This window comes from Botryllus schlosseri, chromosome 5, assembly GCF_051294905.1.
Source record: "Botryllus schlosseri isolate E-star chromosome 5, Bs_hap1, whole genome shotgun sequence".
NCBI classification, from domain to species: Eukaryota; Metazoa; Chordata; class Ascidiacea; order Stolidobranchia; family Styelidae; genus Botryllus; species Botryllus schlosseri.
Window position 1 is genome coordinate 17,486,454 of NC_137240.1, and position 21,271 is coordinate 17,507,724.

General features: G+C 40.4%; 3 protein-coding genes across 5 annotated transcripts in view; 1 reads left to right on the forward strand and 2 right to left on the reverse strand.

Annotated features, from left to right (window-relative positions):
• The window catches only part of LOC145439811 (stAR-related lipid transfer protein 5-like), a 304,908-nt gene that overhangs the window by 238,436 nt on the left and 45,201 nt on the right, over positions 1-21,271 (reverse strand). Inside the window, exon 2 of one of the 3 annotated variants that reach the window (XM_080317455.1) lies at positions 1,890-2,100. The exons of the other annotated variants lie outside the window; for them this stretch is intronic. Within the exon in view, the coding sequence (XP_080173581.1) occupies positions 1,890-2,064 (175 nt within the window). The 5' untranslated portion in view covers positions 2,065-2,100. The remainder of the gene's footprint in view (positions 1-1,889; positions 2,101-21,271) is intronic. 3 annotated transcript variants of the gene reach the window in all.
• The window catches only part of LOC145439803 (lysosomal protective protein-like), a 199,830-nt gene that overhangs the window by 156,771 nt on the left and 21,788 nt on the right, over positions 1-21,271 (forward strand). The window lies entirely within an intron of this gene.
• On the reverse strand, positions 16,668-18,369 carry LOC145439274 (uncharacterized). The gene has a single exon (XM_080316770.1). The coding sequence runs from the start codon at positions 18,322-18,324 to the stop codon at positions 17,491-17,493; it is 834 nt and encodes a 277-aa protein (XP_080172896.1). The 5' UTR covers positions 18,325-18,369; the 3' UTR covers positions 16,668-17,490.

A 21,271-nucleotide genomic window follows, 5' to 3' on the forward strand; every position in this document is an offset into this window, starting at 1 on the left:
TGCCAACAGAACAGCATCACGATGTTGCTTTTACTACGACTAGTAATAATTAAAATGAGTATAGCGCGCTGTCGAGTGGGGGAAACTCTATTTTGTCATTGGAAATGCCAGCCATTCGGAAACAATCAGCAATTAGCAACTGTTAAACAACGTATTCGGCGACAAATAAGTGGATTTTGGATAGTCACGTCACAAGATTCTATCATCATATAAATATGCGGTATCTCGAGCAGTGAGCACTGCTAGTATGCAATACACGCATCCTTTCAGCAATCGCACCATTCAAAATTACACTGTTCAAACCAGAACGGGTAATAGTGGCAATGGAAAAACACAGACTGAACGCTACCACAGTATCACGTCCATGTTCAGGAAATGAGTCATATATATAGGTTTGGTCTCCAACACGTTTTTTTCTGTAATGGATTATGGATATAGCATGGTGCTGTTCATTGGAAGAATTCTTATTTGCTGTACTGGGCGGATTGCGTATGGCGTAAAATAACGCTATGCAGTATATTTATGATCACGAAAAGAACCAGTACGCGTACACCGACATTCTATATTTTTTTATAACTCATGATCACTTATTCGCACTACTGAAAAATCAGCGAGTATCTGTGATGTGACAAATATGATAGCGACAGTCAATTCTCCATAGTTGCTCAAATGGCTCTCGTTTTCCTGAATCTTTAAGCGCAGTAAGGCTTCAATCGTCGATTATACACGACGGTAGTAGAACGAATTGCAATATTATAAGAGCTTCTTGGAGGTACAGAATTTCAATATACAATTGTATAGTATATTCATATCGAAATGGAACCGAATAATTTCGGCTGACACTCGTCAGGAACTATAGTTGAGGATTGGAAAGGACATCAACAATCGCATCACAAAATATGAAGTCACCGACATGAAAATTCGTATAATCGGGGGAAGAGAGCACTTTAGGTCAATGCACTATTTTCAGATTGTATACGAACTCCTTCTGTCTGCGCAGACTTGGTTGCAGTATTTTGATAAAATTCGACTCCAAGGCACGAGACACCCAAATGAAAGTGTGAACGGCTTCTCCCAACAACACGAAATCTGAATGTCTCGATAATTTTTAGCACAAAGAGTATCATCCACCGAATGTGCACCAATGGCATAAGTTATGGCGGCGAATAATAATCGGCGATCCAAAAATAACAGTAATTGTCTTCACTACGTAGCGTGTGCGACTGTGCGTGTCGTATTTCGTTATTTACTACTTACTGCGCATTCGGTACTATTACATAATACACAAACAAATATTTTTCTAAATTTCGTTGGCTTCATGATAAACGGGCCCTTGGTAACATTGCTAACGGGTAACGTGTCGTTTGGCAACATTCCTGATTTGCAGGCCACCGTCACACATGTCCGTATAACCATAGCGTATTAGGCTTCACAACACATGAAACCCTGGACTAATGTTAGCAGCAGCCAAGGTGATTAGGAAATCGATGGTGGGATAAACTTGAGGAAGAATTGCAGTATTCCTCGGATCCACTCAGGGCGGTAAAAACTACTGCGTTCCAACCGCAGCGATTCGATACTATTTCAAAATGGGGTCTCGAATCTCGATTTCCGTCAAAACTCATATTAAGATCCTCTACATCTACAACATCCGGCACACGCACACATTTCATTTGAGTCACTCTACAAAGCGGCGAGTGGCGCAGGGTTCATTTCCAAAACCTACCAGAGCGTCTAAACCCAAGGAAAAAAGTGAACGCTATTGTAATTCGGATATGCTGGAATGAATGGCTTGAATGGCTTGAATGACAGTACAAAGTAATAGAGTCGAAATACCGTAACACTAGGCAATGACAGCTACAATATCATACAAAATTTGCCAACATCACCTTCCGCTGTGCAATCTGATAAACCGCAGGATATTCCGAACAGTCCTTCATGGATTTCAATGCCAACTATCACGGGCTGCGTGACTTTCCAATACGTCGTTGCTAGACTTGCACCGCACAGTGCAACGCCGGCAAGGCAACAAAACAGAGCCAACACTACAACACCGTTGTTCATTTTGCTGTAGCTAGTCCAATTGATATCAACCTCACTCTGTAAAGCGAAGCAATCACATTGAATTTCGTGATTTCGCATGCGTTACAATACAACTCAACAACAGTACACTGGCAGGCTATCTAGTCCTTACTCTGTTACCTTACGGAATAGGCTGAGCTGAGTAATACCAGACATCAAGGAAAGAGTGAGCGAACCACAGCGAGACAATGCCGCGACGCGAGCAGCAATTCCTGCCTGTGTTACGGTAACGGCTGACACAGATAGACTGCCGTCACGTGCCCTGAGAGCAGCGTTGCGGCTCCTTCTCTAGATTCTAGAATATTGCCATCTGGAAAATTTGAGTGACAAATTTCACGGTTTTGGCGTTTTTAGAAGGCGTTTGATCCTTCCGAATTTGCCATGAGTCAAAAATTAGGCATATTTTCTGGACGAGTCAACTATTCGAAAACCACTCGATATGACTTATAGTTACAACAAGAGGAACTTCAAGTGTCCATTATGTAGGCTACTTGCAACTTCTGAAGTGTAGCTCAATGCGGGAGATTGAACTCCAAACGTGATCAAAAGATAAACGCCCAGAAGTGTTGCGAAGTGTTCAAATTCAAATCGGATCGGCAACCTGTGCGTCGCGACCTAAATTGGGATTACATTAACTTTTTCTGGGGTCGCCATGACTGACTGACTGACAATGTTCAATGCAATATACAGACAATAGTCACATGACAATGCCGTATCAGCTCTGTTTGTGATAACAGGCGAGGCTTGGCCCGTTTCTATCTCACCTCTACCCGTGGGTGTCAACTGTCAATGCACTCAACGCACCCGACCATGTCAAATTTTGTTATTGAACGACTAATCCCGATTTTCAGGACATGGCTGAGTGAAGTCAGATTCAACACATGTAACACCGGAATCGATGGAAAGCGGATCATGGCCAGACATGGGGTAATCGTGATTAGTAATCGTAATCGATTACGACGATTACAGCATTTTCAAGTAATCGTATTCGCAATCGATTATATTCGAAAAAATTCGGAAGTAATCGTAATCATAATCGACTACTTCCCATATCTAATCGATTTTTCGGTGAACGAACGATTACTTTTTATTTGTTCAAGGACTATGACATAAACTGAACAGTGAACATTCGTGAACAAGGAAAATATATTATACCAGGTTCGTGATAGCACAGGGGCGGGCAACTTCTCGAGTCGGCGGGCCGGATATAGGAAAATTAAGTACTTGGCGGGCCGGATTGCTGAATCGATACAATATTCGCCCATTTATCCACATTCCACATATACAAGGAATAAATCGCATTTAATGAATACATTTTAACGACAGTAATGTCACTTCAAAGCCATTTCTCGCCGATAATGACGAAGACAATGTGGATTTGAGAATAGCATTGTCATACAGGCGCCGCCATGTCTGCTTCTATCTGATCAATCAACACACGGTGCAATCCTCAATTAAGATTTCAAGGAGTTCGATAACCCCGGTACCCCTAATTTACCAACACATATATTCGTTAGGTTCAGTAGGTGACGAGATAGCATCGTTGTTCAACTGTGTGGCCTGAGAAATCTCGATAATGAATTCATGCGGTCCGCGACCTCTACGAAAACGAGTGATTCGATTCTGAATCACGCATTATGCTTCGAGTCGAGTCGAGTATTCGAGTATCACTCATTATGACGTCCTAACAGAATGTAATATGTCAAAGTTCAAATATGTACCTTTTATGCCACCGCAAAGGATAAAATGCCTGTTATCCGTCACATTCAAGATACTTTGGTATTTTTTTCGACAATGTTGTGGGATGATCACGACTTCGAAAATGTGCTATTCCAGTAATGTTCGTAGCTTTGTACTATGTCTCGTCTGCTGCGACACGGCCAATCAAGGTTTCAAGGCCTCCTCAGTGAAAATTAGTATAAAAACTATAATTCTCGTTGGTACTTTAACTTTTAGCTGCGAGAAGCGTATAATTTCAGTACTCGAAAAAATCGTCTTTTACTACTCGACTCGAATCATGGAAATTAATACTCGATTCAGATTCGAGTACTCGAGTCATTGTGCCCAGCCCTACCCGCGACCCCTGGTATAAGCAGTGTTTTCGTCTTACAAAAGCCTAGAAGTGTGCCGTGCTACAAGTCGGCGGTTACAGAATGAAAAATAAGAAATATCAGCCTGGTGTAATTGACCATTGTAGTCGACAAACACCATGATTACCACAAACGACATTAGGGTTGAGTACATCGCAAATGCCGATAATGCAAGTCTTCTCGCTTCGACGAAATTACGCGTAAGCTCCACTCTAGCACGCTGCGCATATACGTATATAATAACATGCACTATGCAGTCACTAAAATTTGACGTTGTAAGCAAGTAGTGGGAAATCTCGGCAGACTAGGGCCGCGGGCCAATTTATCATGTAAAACGGAAAACTGTCCGCGGGCCGGATCCGGCCCGCGGGCCGTATGTTGCCCACCCCTGTGATAGCACAAACGTCTGATTTTCGAATGCCACTGCTCATTATTACGTCAGAAGCAGCCTATTAGCTTATTTGCGCGTCATTGTGTAAGAAGTATCCAGAGTAAATAGATATTCGATGTACGTACGTCATACATTAGTGTGATTGTAAGAACACCCGCCGTGCTGTATATCAGGTTATCAACACGTTTCACATGCCACTACCTCACAGTCACAGCAGTATAATTTATCTCCGCTCTACCTATAGTTTAAAATAGTGACTTGTGTGTTGAAGTTGATATTTGGTTATGCTTATTATTAGTTAAACGCAGTTTGACCGTTGCTCGGCCTATCCAGTACGTACGTACACCGGACAAAGATTTGAAATTTTGTACTCGTCCAATAAAACATTGCGGTTTCCACAACGAAGCAGTAAAAATCAACAGCTGGTGACATATATATCATAACCGAGCCGTTTTTGCCGTTTCTCGTAACGGCAGCTTGCAGCACAATATCTGTATTAGGTTGAAGGCAGAATTTTATGTTCGCTTCGTCTTATTATCATATGACTCTACTTGAAACAGGCGCCTATCGTTATTTCATAATTCTTTATTCAACATTGGGACCTGCCGCCATGGCCATGTTAGCGTGGGTTGTAGCTGGGACCAGGACCAAAACAGCAATTCGTCCCCCAGTCCAAACGTTGGTCTTTGGCCCCCATAGGGCGGTAATCTAAAGTTAAAGACTGAATTTCGTCAATAAATTTAGTAATTGCAATATATTACTATTAATTTTTATTGCTCTCTCAGCCCCCCCCCCCCCCCCCCGATGGTCAGATATACATGTAGAGTTTATTTGTTTGACGTAATCATGGTGTTTTTCGACTACAACGGTCATTTACACCAGGCCGATTTTCTGCATTTTTGATTCCGTATCTGCCGACTGGTAGCACGGGCCATTTCTAAGCTTTTTGTAAGACACCGCTTACGCGGATGAGGCGGCGAGGAGGAGCCTAGATAAACCTCAAACACTTGGGTAGGAATTCTGAAGTCGACCTCGGTCAGACTCGAACCCGCAACCTTGGATTATAACACTGCGCTATCTCGCCACACAATTACCTCCTTGTAAAGCTGGGGGAACGTAATTCATAATTATGACCTCTGGTTATACTTGTTATAATTACTTTAGTGTATGTTCTTAATTCGTGACCTCCGGTTTGTTATATAATGAAAAGATATTGTAGTGGCTCAAACGTAGCAGACTAAAAGAAAAACTTTCGTGAGACGCACAAACAAATTGTCATGTCTTAATATCTGGCTGCATGTTTAGCAGCTCAAGTTGTAAATACTATAGGGTCAGCGGCCCCATTAACTACAATAGGACTTAAAAACATTCTAATCATGGATAAAAAAGCATTCATTCCGTCAATGCGACCGTTGGACTTGAAAATCGAGTCAAATAACCAATTGTTTGGCTGGTCTGATAGCGTTGTAAAACGTGTTGTAACACCACCTGCACTTAATTAAGTCTGGTTATGGGCAGACTTAAATTTGAGTGCCAGTCCAAACGCATTTGAGTGTGAGCATACTTTTTGACGTGAGTTGAGTAACGAAATCGTTGCTGAGTAGAGAATCGCTACTCGACATCAAAGGAATTGGTCTTCACCCTTAATTATAAACTCCAGATTCCAAGCCAAGCAAGTGAAATTTTTGAATATCAATTTTTTTGTTCGTTGTAGATTGATTTTCTATTATTTTTGTTGGATTTTCCTACGTCAATGGGAGCCGCAAGTAAGCTAGCTGAGAGCCGCATGCAGTCCAAAGTCCGCGCTGAAAGGGAAATCGCCTTCAGTCAGAGTTTTGAAATGAACCTAGGCCAGAGTGATGCAGCATAAGCCCATGGTCGGGCCCAAGTCGACTTTTTGAAATCCGCCCGTTGTGATGCTTTAGCTCCGGGTTGTCAATACAAATAGGCGGGCTGTGGACTATCAGTTGCCAGCAATTTCAGTGCCAGGACACGCGACTCCACGAAGTGCGCTCGCAGTATGATTGACGACGATAAAACTGACGCATGTTTATCGAAGCCTTTGATATAGATGTACAGGTGCCTATGTGGCTGGTGCCGCATAGTCCTGAGTAGTTAGTATGATCGGTTGCGATTCGTAATGGGTTCTTATGGGTGCGGCGGTGATTCGCCTGGAAACTCGTGGTGGCGATTCGCCTTTTTAGACCCCCCTCTCGGCCGCGATTCGCCATGTGTTCTTATGGGTGCGGCGGTGATTCGCCTGGAAACTCGTGGTGGCGATTCGCCTTTTTAGACCCCCCTCTCGGCCGCGATTCGCCATGTGTTCTTATGGGTGCGGTCGTGATTCGCACTTTCAGGTATAGGCCGTGGCGGTGAAGCGCCGTGAAAACTCGTGTTCGTGACTCGCCTTTTTTGCTATAGGTGGTGGCGGTGATTCGCCTGTCATGTATTCTTACGGGATCTGTGGTGACTCGCCATGTGTTCTTATGGGTGCGGTCGTGAATCGCCGTTTCGGGTATAGGTATCTCTCGATCGGTGTTGAATATGTATCAAGTAAATAGTCACGTGATTGATCCTTAGTTAATGTTTATATCGCAAATTATTATATATGACCGATTCGAGTTATTCCCAGCGTTTACGGTGATTACGACTTCAATATATCGTTATTCTTATGGCCGCGGCGGTGATTCGTACTTTCGGGTATAGACTGCGGGCGGCATGTCGTACTTTTAGCAAAAAAGGGTGTGAAATAGTTTGCTAAATCTAGCAATCACTTGCTTGGTAATATTTTGGTACACATACACACGTTCACATACTAACACTTCAAAAAGGTGTGAAATATTTGTAAAATCCTACGATCGCCCACGAGATAACACCTCAGACATAGTCATCTTTCACGACTTGGTGTCATAGCCATACCGATCGCTCACGCGGTGAAATTTTAGTAATCAGTTTGTCACAGAACTTGATTTCGCTGGTAAGATTTAATGAGTAACGACTAACAGAACCGCCAGTGTGGGTGACTTGAATAGCAACAAATTGCCACTTATTTCCGGCCTAACCCTAATCCTTTGTGAGGTTACCGCATACTCAAATAGGTGTGAAATAATTGTAAATCCCACGATCGCTCACAAGGGTAAGGAATAACAGAACCACAATGACAACGACTTGAATACCCACAAATTGTCAATTGTTGGTATAACTCGAATCTTTTTAAGAGTATAATCCTTTTGAAACTGAATATTACTTGACTTGACCAACTTTCAACTCCGTTTCCGGATCATTCATACATTCCACGCCGCTGTTTTAACACTTATAGAATCAATACCAACTATCTCTAACCCGATAATATTCAATCATTTTGGTAATTTGCCAACTTTAAATCCGTTCGCGGGATGTACTAAAGGTAAATCCAAATAATCCAGAATGAAATATTTTGACTTTGACATAGTCTGAATTGAAATAGATTGACAAACATGACTACCAACTTACAACCCACCCATATTTCGAAATTATACACACATTGATTTGAAACAATCCTTGAAACTTACAACTCTATTCGCGATCCAGTTTTCCGTTTGTCAAATAGAGTTTCAGTAAATACTATCGCGATATTTTAATGTGTTACTACACACAATAGAATCAATCAATGAAATATCGCCCGTTGTTGTAAACATTTCCAACTTGACAACCGCTTGCACATAACGCGATCGAGTTGCAACGCGATGAGTTGAATCGAAATATTTCAATCTACTTTGTCGAAACCTTGAACAAGCTCACTGGTTATGTTTTGCCATTGAGTTAACGGAAATAGTATTACGCATCGACATTTTAACATCTTACCATACTCAAAAGAGTCAATCATGAAAACCTTGTCAAGTGAATCCGTTTGTAACTTACCAGACCAACTAGACAGTACCCGTACAGAAAGAAGACAAGATTACGCGAGTACATACAATCGCTACAATCTAAAATCCATAACAAGTTCGGTTGTAGTCATATAAAAAATCGTCTTTTTTGTTCAGTTGTAAAAGTCGTTACTATTCTGTAACCTGAGGTAATTACTACTCGGTGCGCACAACTTGAGATTAACATATTACATTTGAGTATACGAGATTTGAATGTCTGACCAACGTAGTTGAGAATTCATTTCTTACAATCGAACGCAGGTGTTATATTGAATATTATCATGATGTAATCATAAGGATTGATACTTTAGTTTGACATACGAGATTTTGTAATAGTCGATCATGACTTGATTATTGAATCATGACGTAATTACACCGGTGTTGGTTATTGTCATATCAACAAACTTTTCAGGGATATTTTTAATTAACGCATCGATTTGTAAAACGAGGACTTGCATGTGCGGAATGTTTTTTGATCGGGAAATTAATCCAGGATCGTTCGAATCGTGTGATCAATATTTAATCCTTTCACACCCACCATTGTACATGCTAAATGTAAAAAAACATTGTGAAGTCTATAGATCTACACTTCAAGGTTTTGATCAGCACAGAAGCAATTGTAATATCTTTACCGATGCGTCCTATTCCACAGACTGGGTTAATACAAACTCATATCAATAATAAAATCACAGTATGTGCTACACTGAAATCTACAGAAAATGTCTTTGTATTGCTGCTCATAGTAGTGATATCGATTTGAACGTCCAGAATAATTGTCATCATCTAACCAAACTACTGAAATTCGTTGTCAATTTGTCTGATGTTCACTGAATGCATACTAGAACTATTTGCGCAACGCACACGATCAGAGAAATTGGAAATTTTCCCATTGTCATTCGTCAAAGTAAATGTCGTCACAATACTCAATCACTAAAAAAAACGATATACTTGTATGTGATTGAATCACCGGTAATTAACTAGCTAAATCAAACCCCTAAGAAATTTCACTCACTCATTGGATATGAAACAGCGTCGCTTAATCGGTCTATATCGTTTTTCTAAAGGTAAATCATATCCATCCAATAGAAAACAATTTTCACTCTCTTGATTAATGAAACCGAGGTCGACATTCGATATTTTGTTTGCGGAAAATACTTTCCAATAAACACACTGGAGTGGTTGAGCTTTAACATTCGAACAATCTTGCAAAATCAAGGTGTGAAGCCGTGAAAAGACTGTACTCGTGTGAGATTCATTTTTCACAAGTTGGGTGGAGGTCGGTTCATACTAAGACCATGTTACGTCCAAATATGACCGCTTGCCTGTCTCCAAGTCATCTATGCCCACATTGAATGTACAGAGTCGGCGCATGATGAGACTTGAGAACGTGAATTTGTGTCCCATGATGTTTGTGCACCGACACATTGTATGTACACCTCGTTTACGCGAATACTTGTGAACAATCGTGACGTACTTGGTGTGATGGTGTATGCATTGGTATTTTCCATGGAGACAAAACACGGGCTGTAACATGTTTACTTGAATATTGGTCGTTGGTTCCTGAGTGAATATCCGGATCCGGTCAACACACTTTCTCAGATTAGTGATCCGGTTTCAGCTGACTGGAGCGACATGTATTGACCAGTAAAGACACAATATAGTAAACAGACCCGAAGAAACTCGCAAATAACCCGGAGTTGTTAGCACGATGGAGACCATAAATTCATCCGCTTTACGAACGCCATTATCCGTGTACCAACCAGTTACCAAAGTCGAGGAGGTGTTTTATTCAGACATTTTGACTCTGGAAAATCCAAAGCACGAACCCGAACATCACGGACATATCGGAAACCCGTTTATTCACCAATTCCGGAAACATACATATCGATGTACAAGAGCACATTGCATGCGAGTAACCAATGATTTTGATGGGATGCATCAGAGCAACTGAATATTTGATTACACAAATGTATGGAGTCGTTGTTGGTGTATATTTTGTCACCGTCTGTTGTAACAACATACAAAAATATCAAATTGTCCGGTGTGTGTGTCAGTTTTCAAAACGAAAATGGTATTATTACCTAGGGATAAGATAGATTTCCAAGTGAAAACGGTATTGGTACTCAGGTAAATGACAGTTTTCCAAGCGAAAAGGATTTGTTACCCAGGGAGAAAATATATTTCCAAAAGAAAATGATTAGTTACTCTAGGTAAAAGTATTTTTCCAAGTGAAAATGGTTAGTTAGTATGGGTAAACGCCAGATCTCCAAAGGAAAATGATATTTTTACTCAGGTAAACGGTGGATCGCCAAGTGAAAATGGTTTGTTGCTCAGGGAGAAAATAAATTTCCAAGTGAAAAAGGTTTGTTACCCAGAGAAAAAATATATTTCCAAGTGAAAAAGGGTTTGTTACTCAAGGGAAAAATATATTTCTAAACGAAAATAGTTTGCTACTCTAGGAAAAAATATATTTCCAAACGAAAACGATATTGTTACTAGGGTAAGAGGTGTGTGTTCAGTGTCGTTGGTCTTGTTAAACGTAGTTGTCCAGTTGTACAATATACTTGTCGTGAGTCTACAATTAAGAAGGGGGGAGAATGAAAACACTATTATGAGTGTCAGAAGGTTGTTGTATGTAGATTTGACAGTAACCCTATCATTCGCATATGACAAACACAATCATGACCGTGAATACATGTAACTAACTTGTTCGGTCTCGATCAATGCAAAAGAGATGATTCGTTTTTGAAACCGTAGCGAAGACCACATGTAAATCTATGCGATAGACTTCTATCTCCTTACATTCAGTCGTGTCGTGTCCATTTTAATACGGGCCCCACATGTATGACATGCACACACCAACACCGTAAACAGAAGTCGATGATTTTGATTAATAAAAATATTTCTTGACTACATCGGAATGTCTATGTTGTAGGAAGTAAATACTTTTATGGTGTTGTGTGTTTAATGAAAGCGATTGGTTACAAGTATGTTTTTGGCGGAATAAAATTTATTTTTCTGTATGTGACAGTTTGTGAGGAAATGAAAATAGATTCATGGTTTTAATTGGATTGCGCTGTTTAATGTACGCTTCAACATGGAGACTTGACGCGTAACAACAACTCGATTCACAAAACAATTTGTCACTGGTGTGCAGAGGGTTAGGAACATTTTAATACAGCTCCATGTACTGGTTGTTGTGAGGATAATCATGTGATGACTCAGCACTTTTCGTTAGCAAAGTAGATTGATCTGTGTGTAAGATTAGAGAGTCGTTACTAGAAAACGTATGTACTCTGTTGTTGGAGTAGCTGGTTTATTGCTATGACATTGACAGAATCTCGAGAAGTGAGTATGCCTTACATTCACGAAAGTTTACGTGGCTCTGTTGTAATAAATTGGTGTTAACTAATCTCGGCTGGATACTGCAATTGTGCTGGACTTACACGTGGTATTCGCATACTGCGCACATACAAACTTTTTGTGTAAACAACTCTGATGTTTCTGTTGGTACTAGTGCTGTGTTGAACTATTTGGTTCTTAAGACACATGAACAACCATTCAGACAATAAAGTTCTTGAGGTAACGAAACAGTTTGTAGAGTCAAACCAACCATTCTTTAGTTTCGTAATGTGAGAATATCGAGTAAAGTTGATTACTTTGTGTGATGTAAATATCTTTCGTACTTTTGTAAGAGTTGTGGGGGTCTCATGAAAAAGTAACTAGTTGACAAAAACAAAATATTGAATGAAGGTTCGTCTGTTGTTTTCATAAGTCAAGAGAGTGAAAATTGTTGTTGTTGTTTTTGTTACACTAAATCGAAATAGTGTGAAAGCGTCACCAATCATTGCTTATGTTCGTAGCATGGAATATCGAATATTTTCGTGTGCCATGAATATCTTTCATATACACTTAGTATGAAATGAGATGCGTGGAATAATAATTAGTATCCTACAGTAAAACTTGTTGTGTTTGCTTGTCTACTTTTTATCATTGTTTGTTGTTGAAAGACGGGTGAGTTTACATTTAAATATAGTAAGCGGGACAACTCAAGTAATAAATTTTGCTCGGCTGAAAATCGACTCGTTTGAAAATACCGGTCAATGGAGTAACAGTATCAATATGAGTATTACATTATTTTTTCGCGAGATGCACCAATCTTCTAAGCATAACTTTTCAAAAATTTATCATGTCATAGAAAAGTTGGTTTTCATGAAATCGAAACAAATGTACTTCGATTATCACGACAAAGGAATTGAGATCAACGCAGTATTTCGAAGTGGTATGTTCAGCAATCGCTAAATATCAAACTGTGCATACAACTCGGTTAGGTAAACGATACATTTACAAGTCGGATGTATTCTTGATGTACAGATGACAGCTTGATGATGTAAAGCTCAACCACTCCAGCGATTCGAAACAAATGTACTTCGATTATTACGATGATGGAAATTACGATCAACGGAGTACTTCGAAATGACTGTGTATCGTTCGGTATGTTCACCAATCGCTAAATGTCGGTTAATTAAACGATACAAATGACAGCTTGACGATGTTAAAGCTCAACCACTCCAGTGTGTTTATTGCAAAGTGTTTTCCGCAAACAAAATATCGAATGTCGACCTCGGTTTCATTAATCAAGAGAGTGAAAATTGTTTTCTATTGGATGGATATGATTTACCTTTAGAAAAACGATATAGACCGATTAAGCGACGCTGTTTCATATCCAATGAGTGAGTGAAATTTCTTAGGGGTTTGATTTAGCTAGTTAATTACCGGTGATTCAATCACATACAAGTATATCGTTTTTTTTTAGTGATTGAGTATTGTGACGACATTTACTTTGACGAATGACAATGGGAAAATTTCCAATTTCTCTGATCGTGTGCGTTGCGCAAATAGTTCTAGTATGCATTCAGTGAGCATCAGACAAATTGACAACGAATTTCAGTAGTTTGGTTAGATGATGACAATTATTCTGGACGTTCAAATCGATATCACTACTATGAGCAGCAATACAAAGACATTTTCTGTAGATTTCAGTGTAGCACATACTGTGATTTTATTATTGATATGAGTTTGTATTAACCCAGTCTGTGAAATAGGACGCATCGGTAAAGATATTACAATTGCTTCTGTGCTGATCAAAACCTTGAAGTGTAGATCTATAGACTTCACAATGTTTTTTTACATTTAGCATGTACAATGGTGGGTGTGAAAGGATTAAATATTGATCACACGATTCGAACGATCCTGGATTAATTTCCCGATCAAAAAACATTCCGCACATGCAAGTCCTCGTTTTACAAATCGATGCGTTAATTAAAAATATCCCTGAAAAGTTTGTTGATATGACAATAACCAACACCGGTGTAATTACGTCATGATTCAATAATCAAGTCATGATCGACTATTACAAAATCTCGTATGTCAAACTAAAGTATCAATCCTTATGATTACATCATGATAATATTCAATATAACACCTGCGTTCGATTGTAAGAAATGAATTCTCAACTACGTTGGTCAGACATTCAAATCTCGTATACTCAAATGTAATATGTTAATCTCAAGTTGTGCGCACCGAGTAGTAATTACCTCAGGTTACAGAATAGTAACGACTTTTACAACTGAACAAAAAAGACGATTTTTTATATGACTACAACCGAACTTGTTATGGATTTTAGATTGTAGCGATTGTATGTACTCGCGTAATCTTGTCTTCTTTCTGTACGGGTACTGTCTAGTTGGTCTGGTAAGTTACAAACGGATTCACTTGACAAGGTTTTCATGATTGACTCTTTTGAGTATGGTAAGATGTTAAAATGTCGATGCGTAATACTATTTCCGTTAACTCAATGGCAAAACATAACCAGTGAGCTTGTTCAAGGTTTCGACAAAGTAGATTGAAATATTTCGATTCAACTCATCGCGTTGCAACTCGATCGCGTTATGTGCAAGCGGTTGTCAAGTTGGAAATGTTTACAACAACGGGCGATATTTCATTGATTGATTCTATTGTGTGTAGTAACACATTAAAATATCGCGATAGTATTTACTGAAACTCTATTTGACAAACGGAAAACTGGATCGCGAATAGAGTTGTAAGTTTCAAGGATTGTTTCAAATCAATGTGTGTATAATTTCGAAATATGGGTGGGTTGTAAGTTGGTAGTCATGTTTGTCAATCTATTTCAATTCAGACTATGTCAAAGTCAAAATATTTCATTCTGGATTATTTGGATTTACCTTTAGTACATCCCGCGAACGGATTTAAAGTTGGCAAATTACCAAAATGATTGAATATTATCGGGTTAGAGATAGTTGGTATTGATTCTATAAGTGTTAAAACAGCGGCGTGGAATGTGTGAATGATCCGGAAACGGAGTTGAAAGTTGGTCAAGTCAAGTAATATTCAGTTTCAAAAGGATTATACTCTTAAAAAGATTCGAGTTATACCAACAATTGACAATTTGTGGGTATTCAAGTCGTTGTCATTGTGGTTCTGTTATTCCTTACCCTTGTGAGCGATCGTGGGATTTACAATTATTTCACACCTATTTGAGTATGCGGTAACCTCACAAAGGATTAGGGTTAGGCCGGAAATAAGTGGCAATTTGTTGCTATTCAAGTCACCCACACTGGCGGTTCTGTTAGTCGTTACTCATTAAATCTTACCAGCGAAATCAAGTTCTGTGACAAACTGATTACTAAAATTTCACCGCGTGAGCGATCGGTATGGCTATGACACCAAGTCGTGAAAGATGACTATGTCTGAGGTGTTATCTCGTGGGCGATCGTAGGATTTTACAAATATTTCACACCTTTTTGAAGTGTTAGTATGTGAACGCGGGTATTGTTTGTATTCGAATCGCCATCTACGCCGGCTCTGTGGCAAACTAATTACCAAAATATTACCAAGCAAGTGATTCCTAGATTTAGCAAACTATTTCACACCCTTTTTTGCTAAAAGTACGACATGCCGCCCGCAGTCTATACCCGAAAGTACGAATCACCGCCGCGGCCATAAGAATAACGATATATTGAAGTCGTAATCTCCGTAAACGCTGGGAATAACTCGAATCGGTCATTATAGCAAAAAAGGTGAGTCACGACCACGAGTTTTCACGGCGCATCACCGCCACGGCCTATACCTGAAAGTGCGAATCACGACCGCACCCATAAGTACACATGGCGAATCGCGGCCGAGAGGGGGGTCTAAAAAGGCGAATCGCCACCACGAGGTTCCAGGCGAATCACCGCCGCACCCATAAGAACCCATTACGAATCGCGACCGATCATACTAACTACTGTCCTGTCCCTGTAATCAGACCCTCTGGCATAAACGCGACCGGCACAGGAATATATCGCCCCCTCCCATTGAAAAATCCAAATTTGAAATGGCAGGAGGCTGACGCTGACCCAAGAAGTTCTTATCTTAATTCGGTCTGGTAGGTGTCACGTCAGCGATTAAAATATCTTCAAAGTAGCGACAATCTCTACCAGAGATTACTATAACGAACAATCTGCTAATCATTAACAATGAATTATAGAGTATTTTGTGATAGATTTCACACAGCTTCAAAATTTCATAGCGCCTGGCGCGACATATTGCAATCAAATGTCTTCTTTTAATTTTGGGTAGCCTACCCCTTGCGCCCCAAGAAAAGAGATACACATCATTTATAAAAACAAACAGGCATTTCAGCGCCGACCTTTACCTCTGCACAACACACCAATACTTATTGAGTTTTGGTCAACATGCGACTTCTCGAAGTGTTTTAAATAATAAATAAACCTTGGCCGAAAACTACATCCGCATGTTGGCCAAAACCATCAATAGCCTATTGCCAATTTCCATTGTCCATGGGCGCGGAATAGCCCTTCGCTTGCTAACGGAAGTCACCACCTCCCTTAGCTCTACCAGTAAATCTAAACACGTGCACTCGAAGACGATGAAAAATTATTACCAATATAGGCAATTACCAATATTTTAGACATAATTTAATACTTAGCATAAAAATTTTCGCGCCTCGTGCGACTACGCGCACATATGGACTTATTCCCTGTAGCAGAAAAACGTGCCTTTCTGTTGATGGTAAAAATGCCCCCCAGACGTTGGGTGTCTGATCATATAGGGAGACCCAACCAACGTTTGGGGGACGGGGGATTCTGACGAAGTACTGTTTCGACCTGGTATGCACGCTTCCATATTATTCACCAAATTCATCAATTTACTTACTGGGAACGAAGAACGATTTGGACTCATACGTGTATCGATCTCGTAATACCAGACTTACTTCGCAACGGGAAGGGTGTGCCAGGCGCGTAGCCCGCTGAAAAATAAGGGGGTTGAAATACAAGAGGGGTTCAATTTTCGAGTTTATCAATATAGCATCAATTCATGAGGGTTAAGTACATGCGTAAATGACGATTATACAATCTCCTCTTGTTGATGAATTTACGCGTATGATAAGCTTGCCAACGAGTGCGGAAGTACTACCAATTAGCGAGTCCCTGATCTCTTATCAACGGGTATTAGGCTATGTATAGACATCATGATGGTCATTTCAAAAGGACGGGGTTTCGCGTTTCAAAAGGTAACATTCTCATCGGCCGATGCAATTTTCTTTTTGGTTGGAATAATTATTAAATATCGGTATCTCTCTTACCTCAGAACACGACAGAAAAGATGTAAGAGATTATGCTTTAGCGGAAACAATGTTCCTTCTTTTGCTTTGGACAGAAACGAAATCAAGAAAAGAAAAAATAGATTATGATATCCAATTCTGGAAACATTGTTCTTTTTACCTCAGAAAACGAGCGAAAACAGAAAAGATAAAATACATTCAATCCAATACTTAAAACATTGTTCTTTTTACCTATGAACACAAACGGAATCAGAAAAGACAAAACAGATGATACAATCAATGCTGGAAATGTTGTCCTTTTTACCTCGAAAACGGAACGAAATCAGAAATGACAAAACAGATAATTAAATACTGGAAACAATGTTCATTTTATTTTTTGGTCTTTTTCGCCTTTTTGGTCTTTTTCTGCTTGTCGCCGGACTTTCGCTTGCGCGAAGACACGTCAGTGGAATCGCCAGGAATGGCGGACGTGTCTAGCACCTCAGACTGGTCTAAATTTGTCGAGTCGCATTCGGGTGTCTTCTGCTTGGCATCGAGCAGCTCCGTCAAACTAAGACGAGCTCCCTGAGCAATTTCATGACCGTTCTTTATTTTGTAACCTTCATATATGATGTCGGCATAATTTTCTATGGTCGGCTGCCGCTTAAATACAGCGTGATCCAAATCTGGGCGCATTTTCTCGGCACACTGATCCGGGTTGTTCATAATGTAGGCGAGCACCCGGAGATATATCACCGTCGTATACAACGCAGTGGAAGCCTCGATACTTCTCTCGATGTACGCCTCTACGAATAGGTTATTGCCAGATTGCGTAAGGTCTTTCAGTCTTGCCATCCTGGCATGTACCTCAGCTCGCGTTAGAGTCTCCTGTTCCGCAGGATTCTCTGCATCCATCCGGAATGGCGATATCTCGTTAAGGATCTTTCCGATATGCTGCTGGAACGCATTGTGAACACGGGGCTCCAGGAGTTCCTCCATCGCGGAGCTTTTGTCGCCAGATTTCACAAGAGTTTCCGCAAGTTCTGACAAGGCAACCGCTGGCCTGGTAAGCCACTCACAACTGAAAGCTTTCAATCTCCGATTTATTATGTCGTCCGTGATGTCAGATGCATCCGTACAGTGACAATATGGTCGCAAGAAATCCCTTGGGAAATGCTTTGAAAATGATGCAGCAAGTTTCATTCGTTCATTTGGACTTTCCATATTCGATAGCAAGAGTACACAGCAATATCGACAGTAGAATCTGAAAGGCAATAATATCATAGCCAGTCAGTCACTGAGTCTAATGGTGGAAAAAAAGATTACTCATCGCGAAGCCGAAGTCTTAAGCAATATTGCAATTTGGCTGGTATAGTCTGCCAAAGCTAAATAGTACTTATTCGAGGCGGTCGGCGTATTCACCAACATCGGTCAGCTCGACCGGCCTACAAATGCGCAAATCCAACTGAACTTTCGGAACATTCTGTAACCAAAGCGACTCAGTTTATAGATATCAGTTAACGCGTATGTGCGTAACTGCAACTGAAGCGCCAATAGTCCTCGCTATGATCGGTAGCTGGATGAGCTGGTCGCTGCTGATTACTATTTACGGATAGATAACAACTCCAGTCGCCTCACTTTATTACCGAGAGCAACTAACTGCTGATCAATCTAGAAGCAGCATAATGGGCAGTCCTGCATAGCTGGTGACCCGAGCGGTAGAGTCTGATTCAACTGGTCTTAGTCGAAGGCTTGTAATCTTTCTGTCGTACGCGACCAAAATCACGTTACATATCGAAACACCTGGTCTTTGTACAGCTAAAGAAATTAAGCTTAATTGAAATACGCGACTTGATTGCGCACGGGCTAAAAACACGTGCTCCTCTCACGAAAACGCAACGCAACAACTGCATCGAACATGAGTTGACAGTTGAGTTTGATTCTGCAATGCGGTCGAGGTCACGAAACGTCTTGTCAGATAATTTACTGCATTCTTGAAATATGCAAAACGTAATTGTCGACCTAGGGGGATGAATCTATGATAGTGTTACCATATTTTAGAACCGGGGAAGGAGGACACCTTTACGACATCGTAAAAGTTTGTTGATCGAAACTTGGCGCAGAGGTGGCTGGAATCAGAAAACATGGCGTTCGACAATGGAAACTGATCTAGCGCAACGCGGGCTGTCGCTTGAAGACGCCCACGACCGCCTACGTCGGAGACGCTTAACACGAGCCCAAAACTGATTATCTCGATGTTCTTTTGTTTCCTGTTTTCATTTGCCCTTTTTATTTTATCTAATTGAAAAGTCGATGTATATATATGAGTAGGCGCGGTTTTTTCACCTAAAAACGGACGAATTTGACCTGACCCAAAATAATCAAAATTTTGAAATATTTTCAACTTAAAAAACCTAATTTTTATAAAATTTGACATCATGTATGTAAATTAGGTGTTTTTCCACATTCAAAACATATTTGCCACTCCATAGCAAGCTTACTGTGCGCGAAGCGCAGCGAAAATTCTGGGCTTTACTCAACTTTTATGAAAATTCAATGCTGCACTACGTGAAAACAGCCCCTTAATTTCTATGGCTATCATTCTGATTGGAGGATTAAACTACTTCTACTTGACAAACTGAAAATAGCGAAAAGTAAGTAAGTAGATCACAAAATATTACGAAGTAGAAGTAGCCGAAATTTGATACTGGAGTAAGTACCAGAAGTAGCGGAAATCTACTTGAGTACTTCGAAAAAGTATAAGTACTTCGTTATTGACCACCTCTGGTTAATACTCTAGCCTTTGTAAAGGCTATGGCAGGTGTCGGAAATCTTTTGTGTGCAGGGGGGCCTAACGCTTTTTTGGTTTGTCATTTATAGTTGCAAGCAAAAAATCCCACCAACCCGTAGCTGAAGCTTATTATATCGGCATCGTTTACGGCAATAGTTCCGAACGTATTTCAAATATTCATCGCCTCCAATTATTTTGGCAGTGAACTTCATGCAATCACATGTTGCCCGAAATTTTATATGTCTTGGTGTCTCAGCATAGAAATGCCCAGCGCCGAAATGGCGACCGCGGTTCCTAATAGTCGCGATCCCACAGGCTGCACGTACAGTGCACAACCCGATACTAGACCACCCCAACAGCCTCATACGATATTACGATGCCGTTCTCTCGTTATTACGAATACCATATATCCCTATAAAGCAGGGGTCACCAACTCAAAATGGGTCGCGGGCCACTTTTCAAAATTCCTAGAGGCCGCGGGCCGCATTACTTCAATATCAAGATTAAAATAGGCAACGCAGTTTACAACCACGTTTGATAACCCTACGTCCTACAATCCTGTGCTCTCTAACATTGGCGACGGGCATAGTCACCACAAAAGAAATAATATTTTATTGAAGAAACACAAATCCAAAAAAAATAACATGATCATCAATTTCATTATATTGTGAACTATGAGCTGCGGACGATACCTGAAAACAGTCTGTACCAACTAAAACAGGGGTGGGCAATCCTTTTGCTGTACACGGCCACATTTCGATTACTAATGTAGCCTGCGGCCTCATTCCGGTGCATAGTCGTAATGAACTAACTGGGGCCCAATACCCACGTTAAACTGTCCAGTGTCCATGCCCATTGCCGGTACACTCCATACTAATCTATTTAATCATATCGACTTAGTATGCGACCGAAATCGTGAGTGGTCATGTTATGGAGAGGCATCGGGATTCGTTTGGTCGTCGCGCGAAGCGCGAAAATTTTTTCATGCTGATGAATGAATTTTGTCATTAAATATTAGTATAGTTCCACATATTACTATCAAACATTTATCCTTTTTCGGCCAATGTGATCAGATTCACCGGTGTAGTTGATGATGACCTTCGTTGGAATTCATTTAGTCCTGGTCGCAGAAAAATCAACCTCATAGGTACCCTGGTGCATAGAGCGTTGATGATATGTTCGGGTAATAAACTGAACTCAGAACTTGACAATATCCGGAAAATCTTACTTGATAACGGTTACCCTGAACATGTCATCAACCGCGGCATAGAGGGAAAGTAACGCATTTCAATGCAGAAAAGTCAACAGAGCCTACCGAACGAACAACCAAAGATGTTTACATTCATCTACCTTGGATAGGGTCTATTTCCACCCGCTTTG

Coding starts and splice junctions, on each gene's coding strand:
- LOC145439274 (XM_080316770.1), bottom strand. CDS start 18,324: ATGGAAAGTCCAAATGAACGAATGAAACTTGCTGCATCATTTTCAAAG.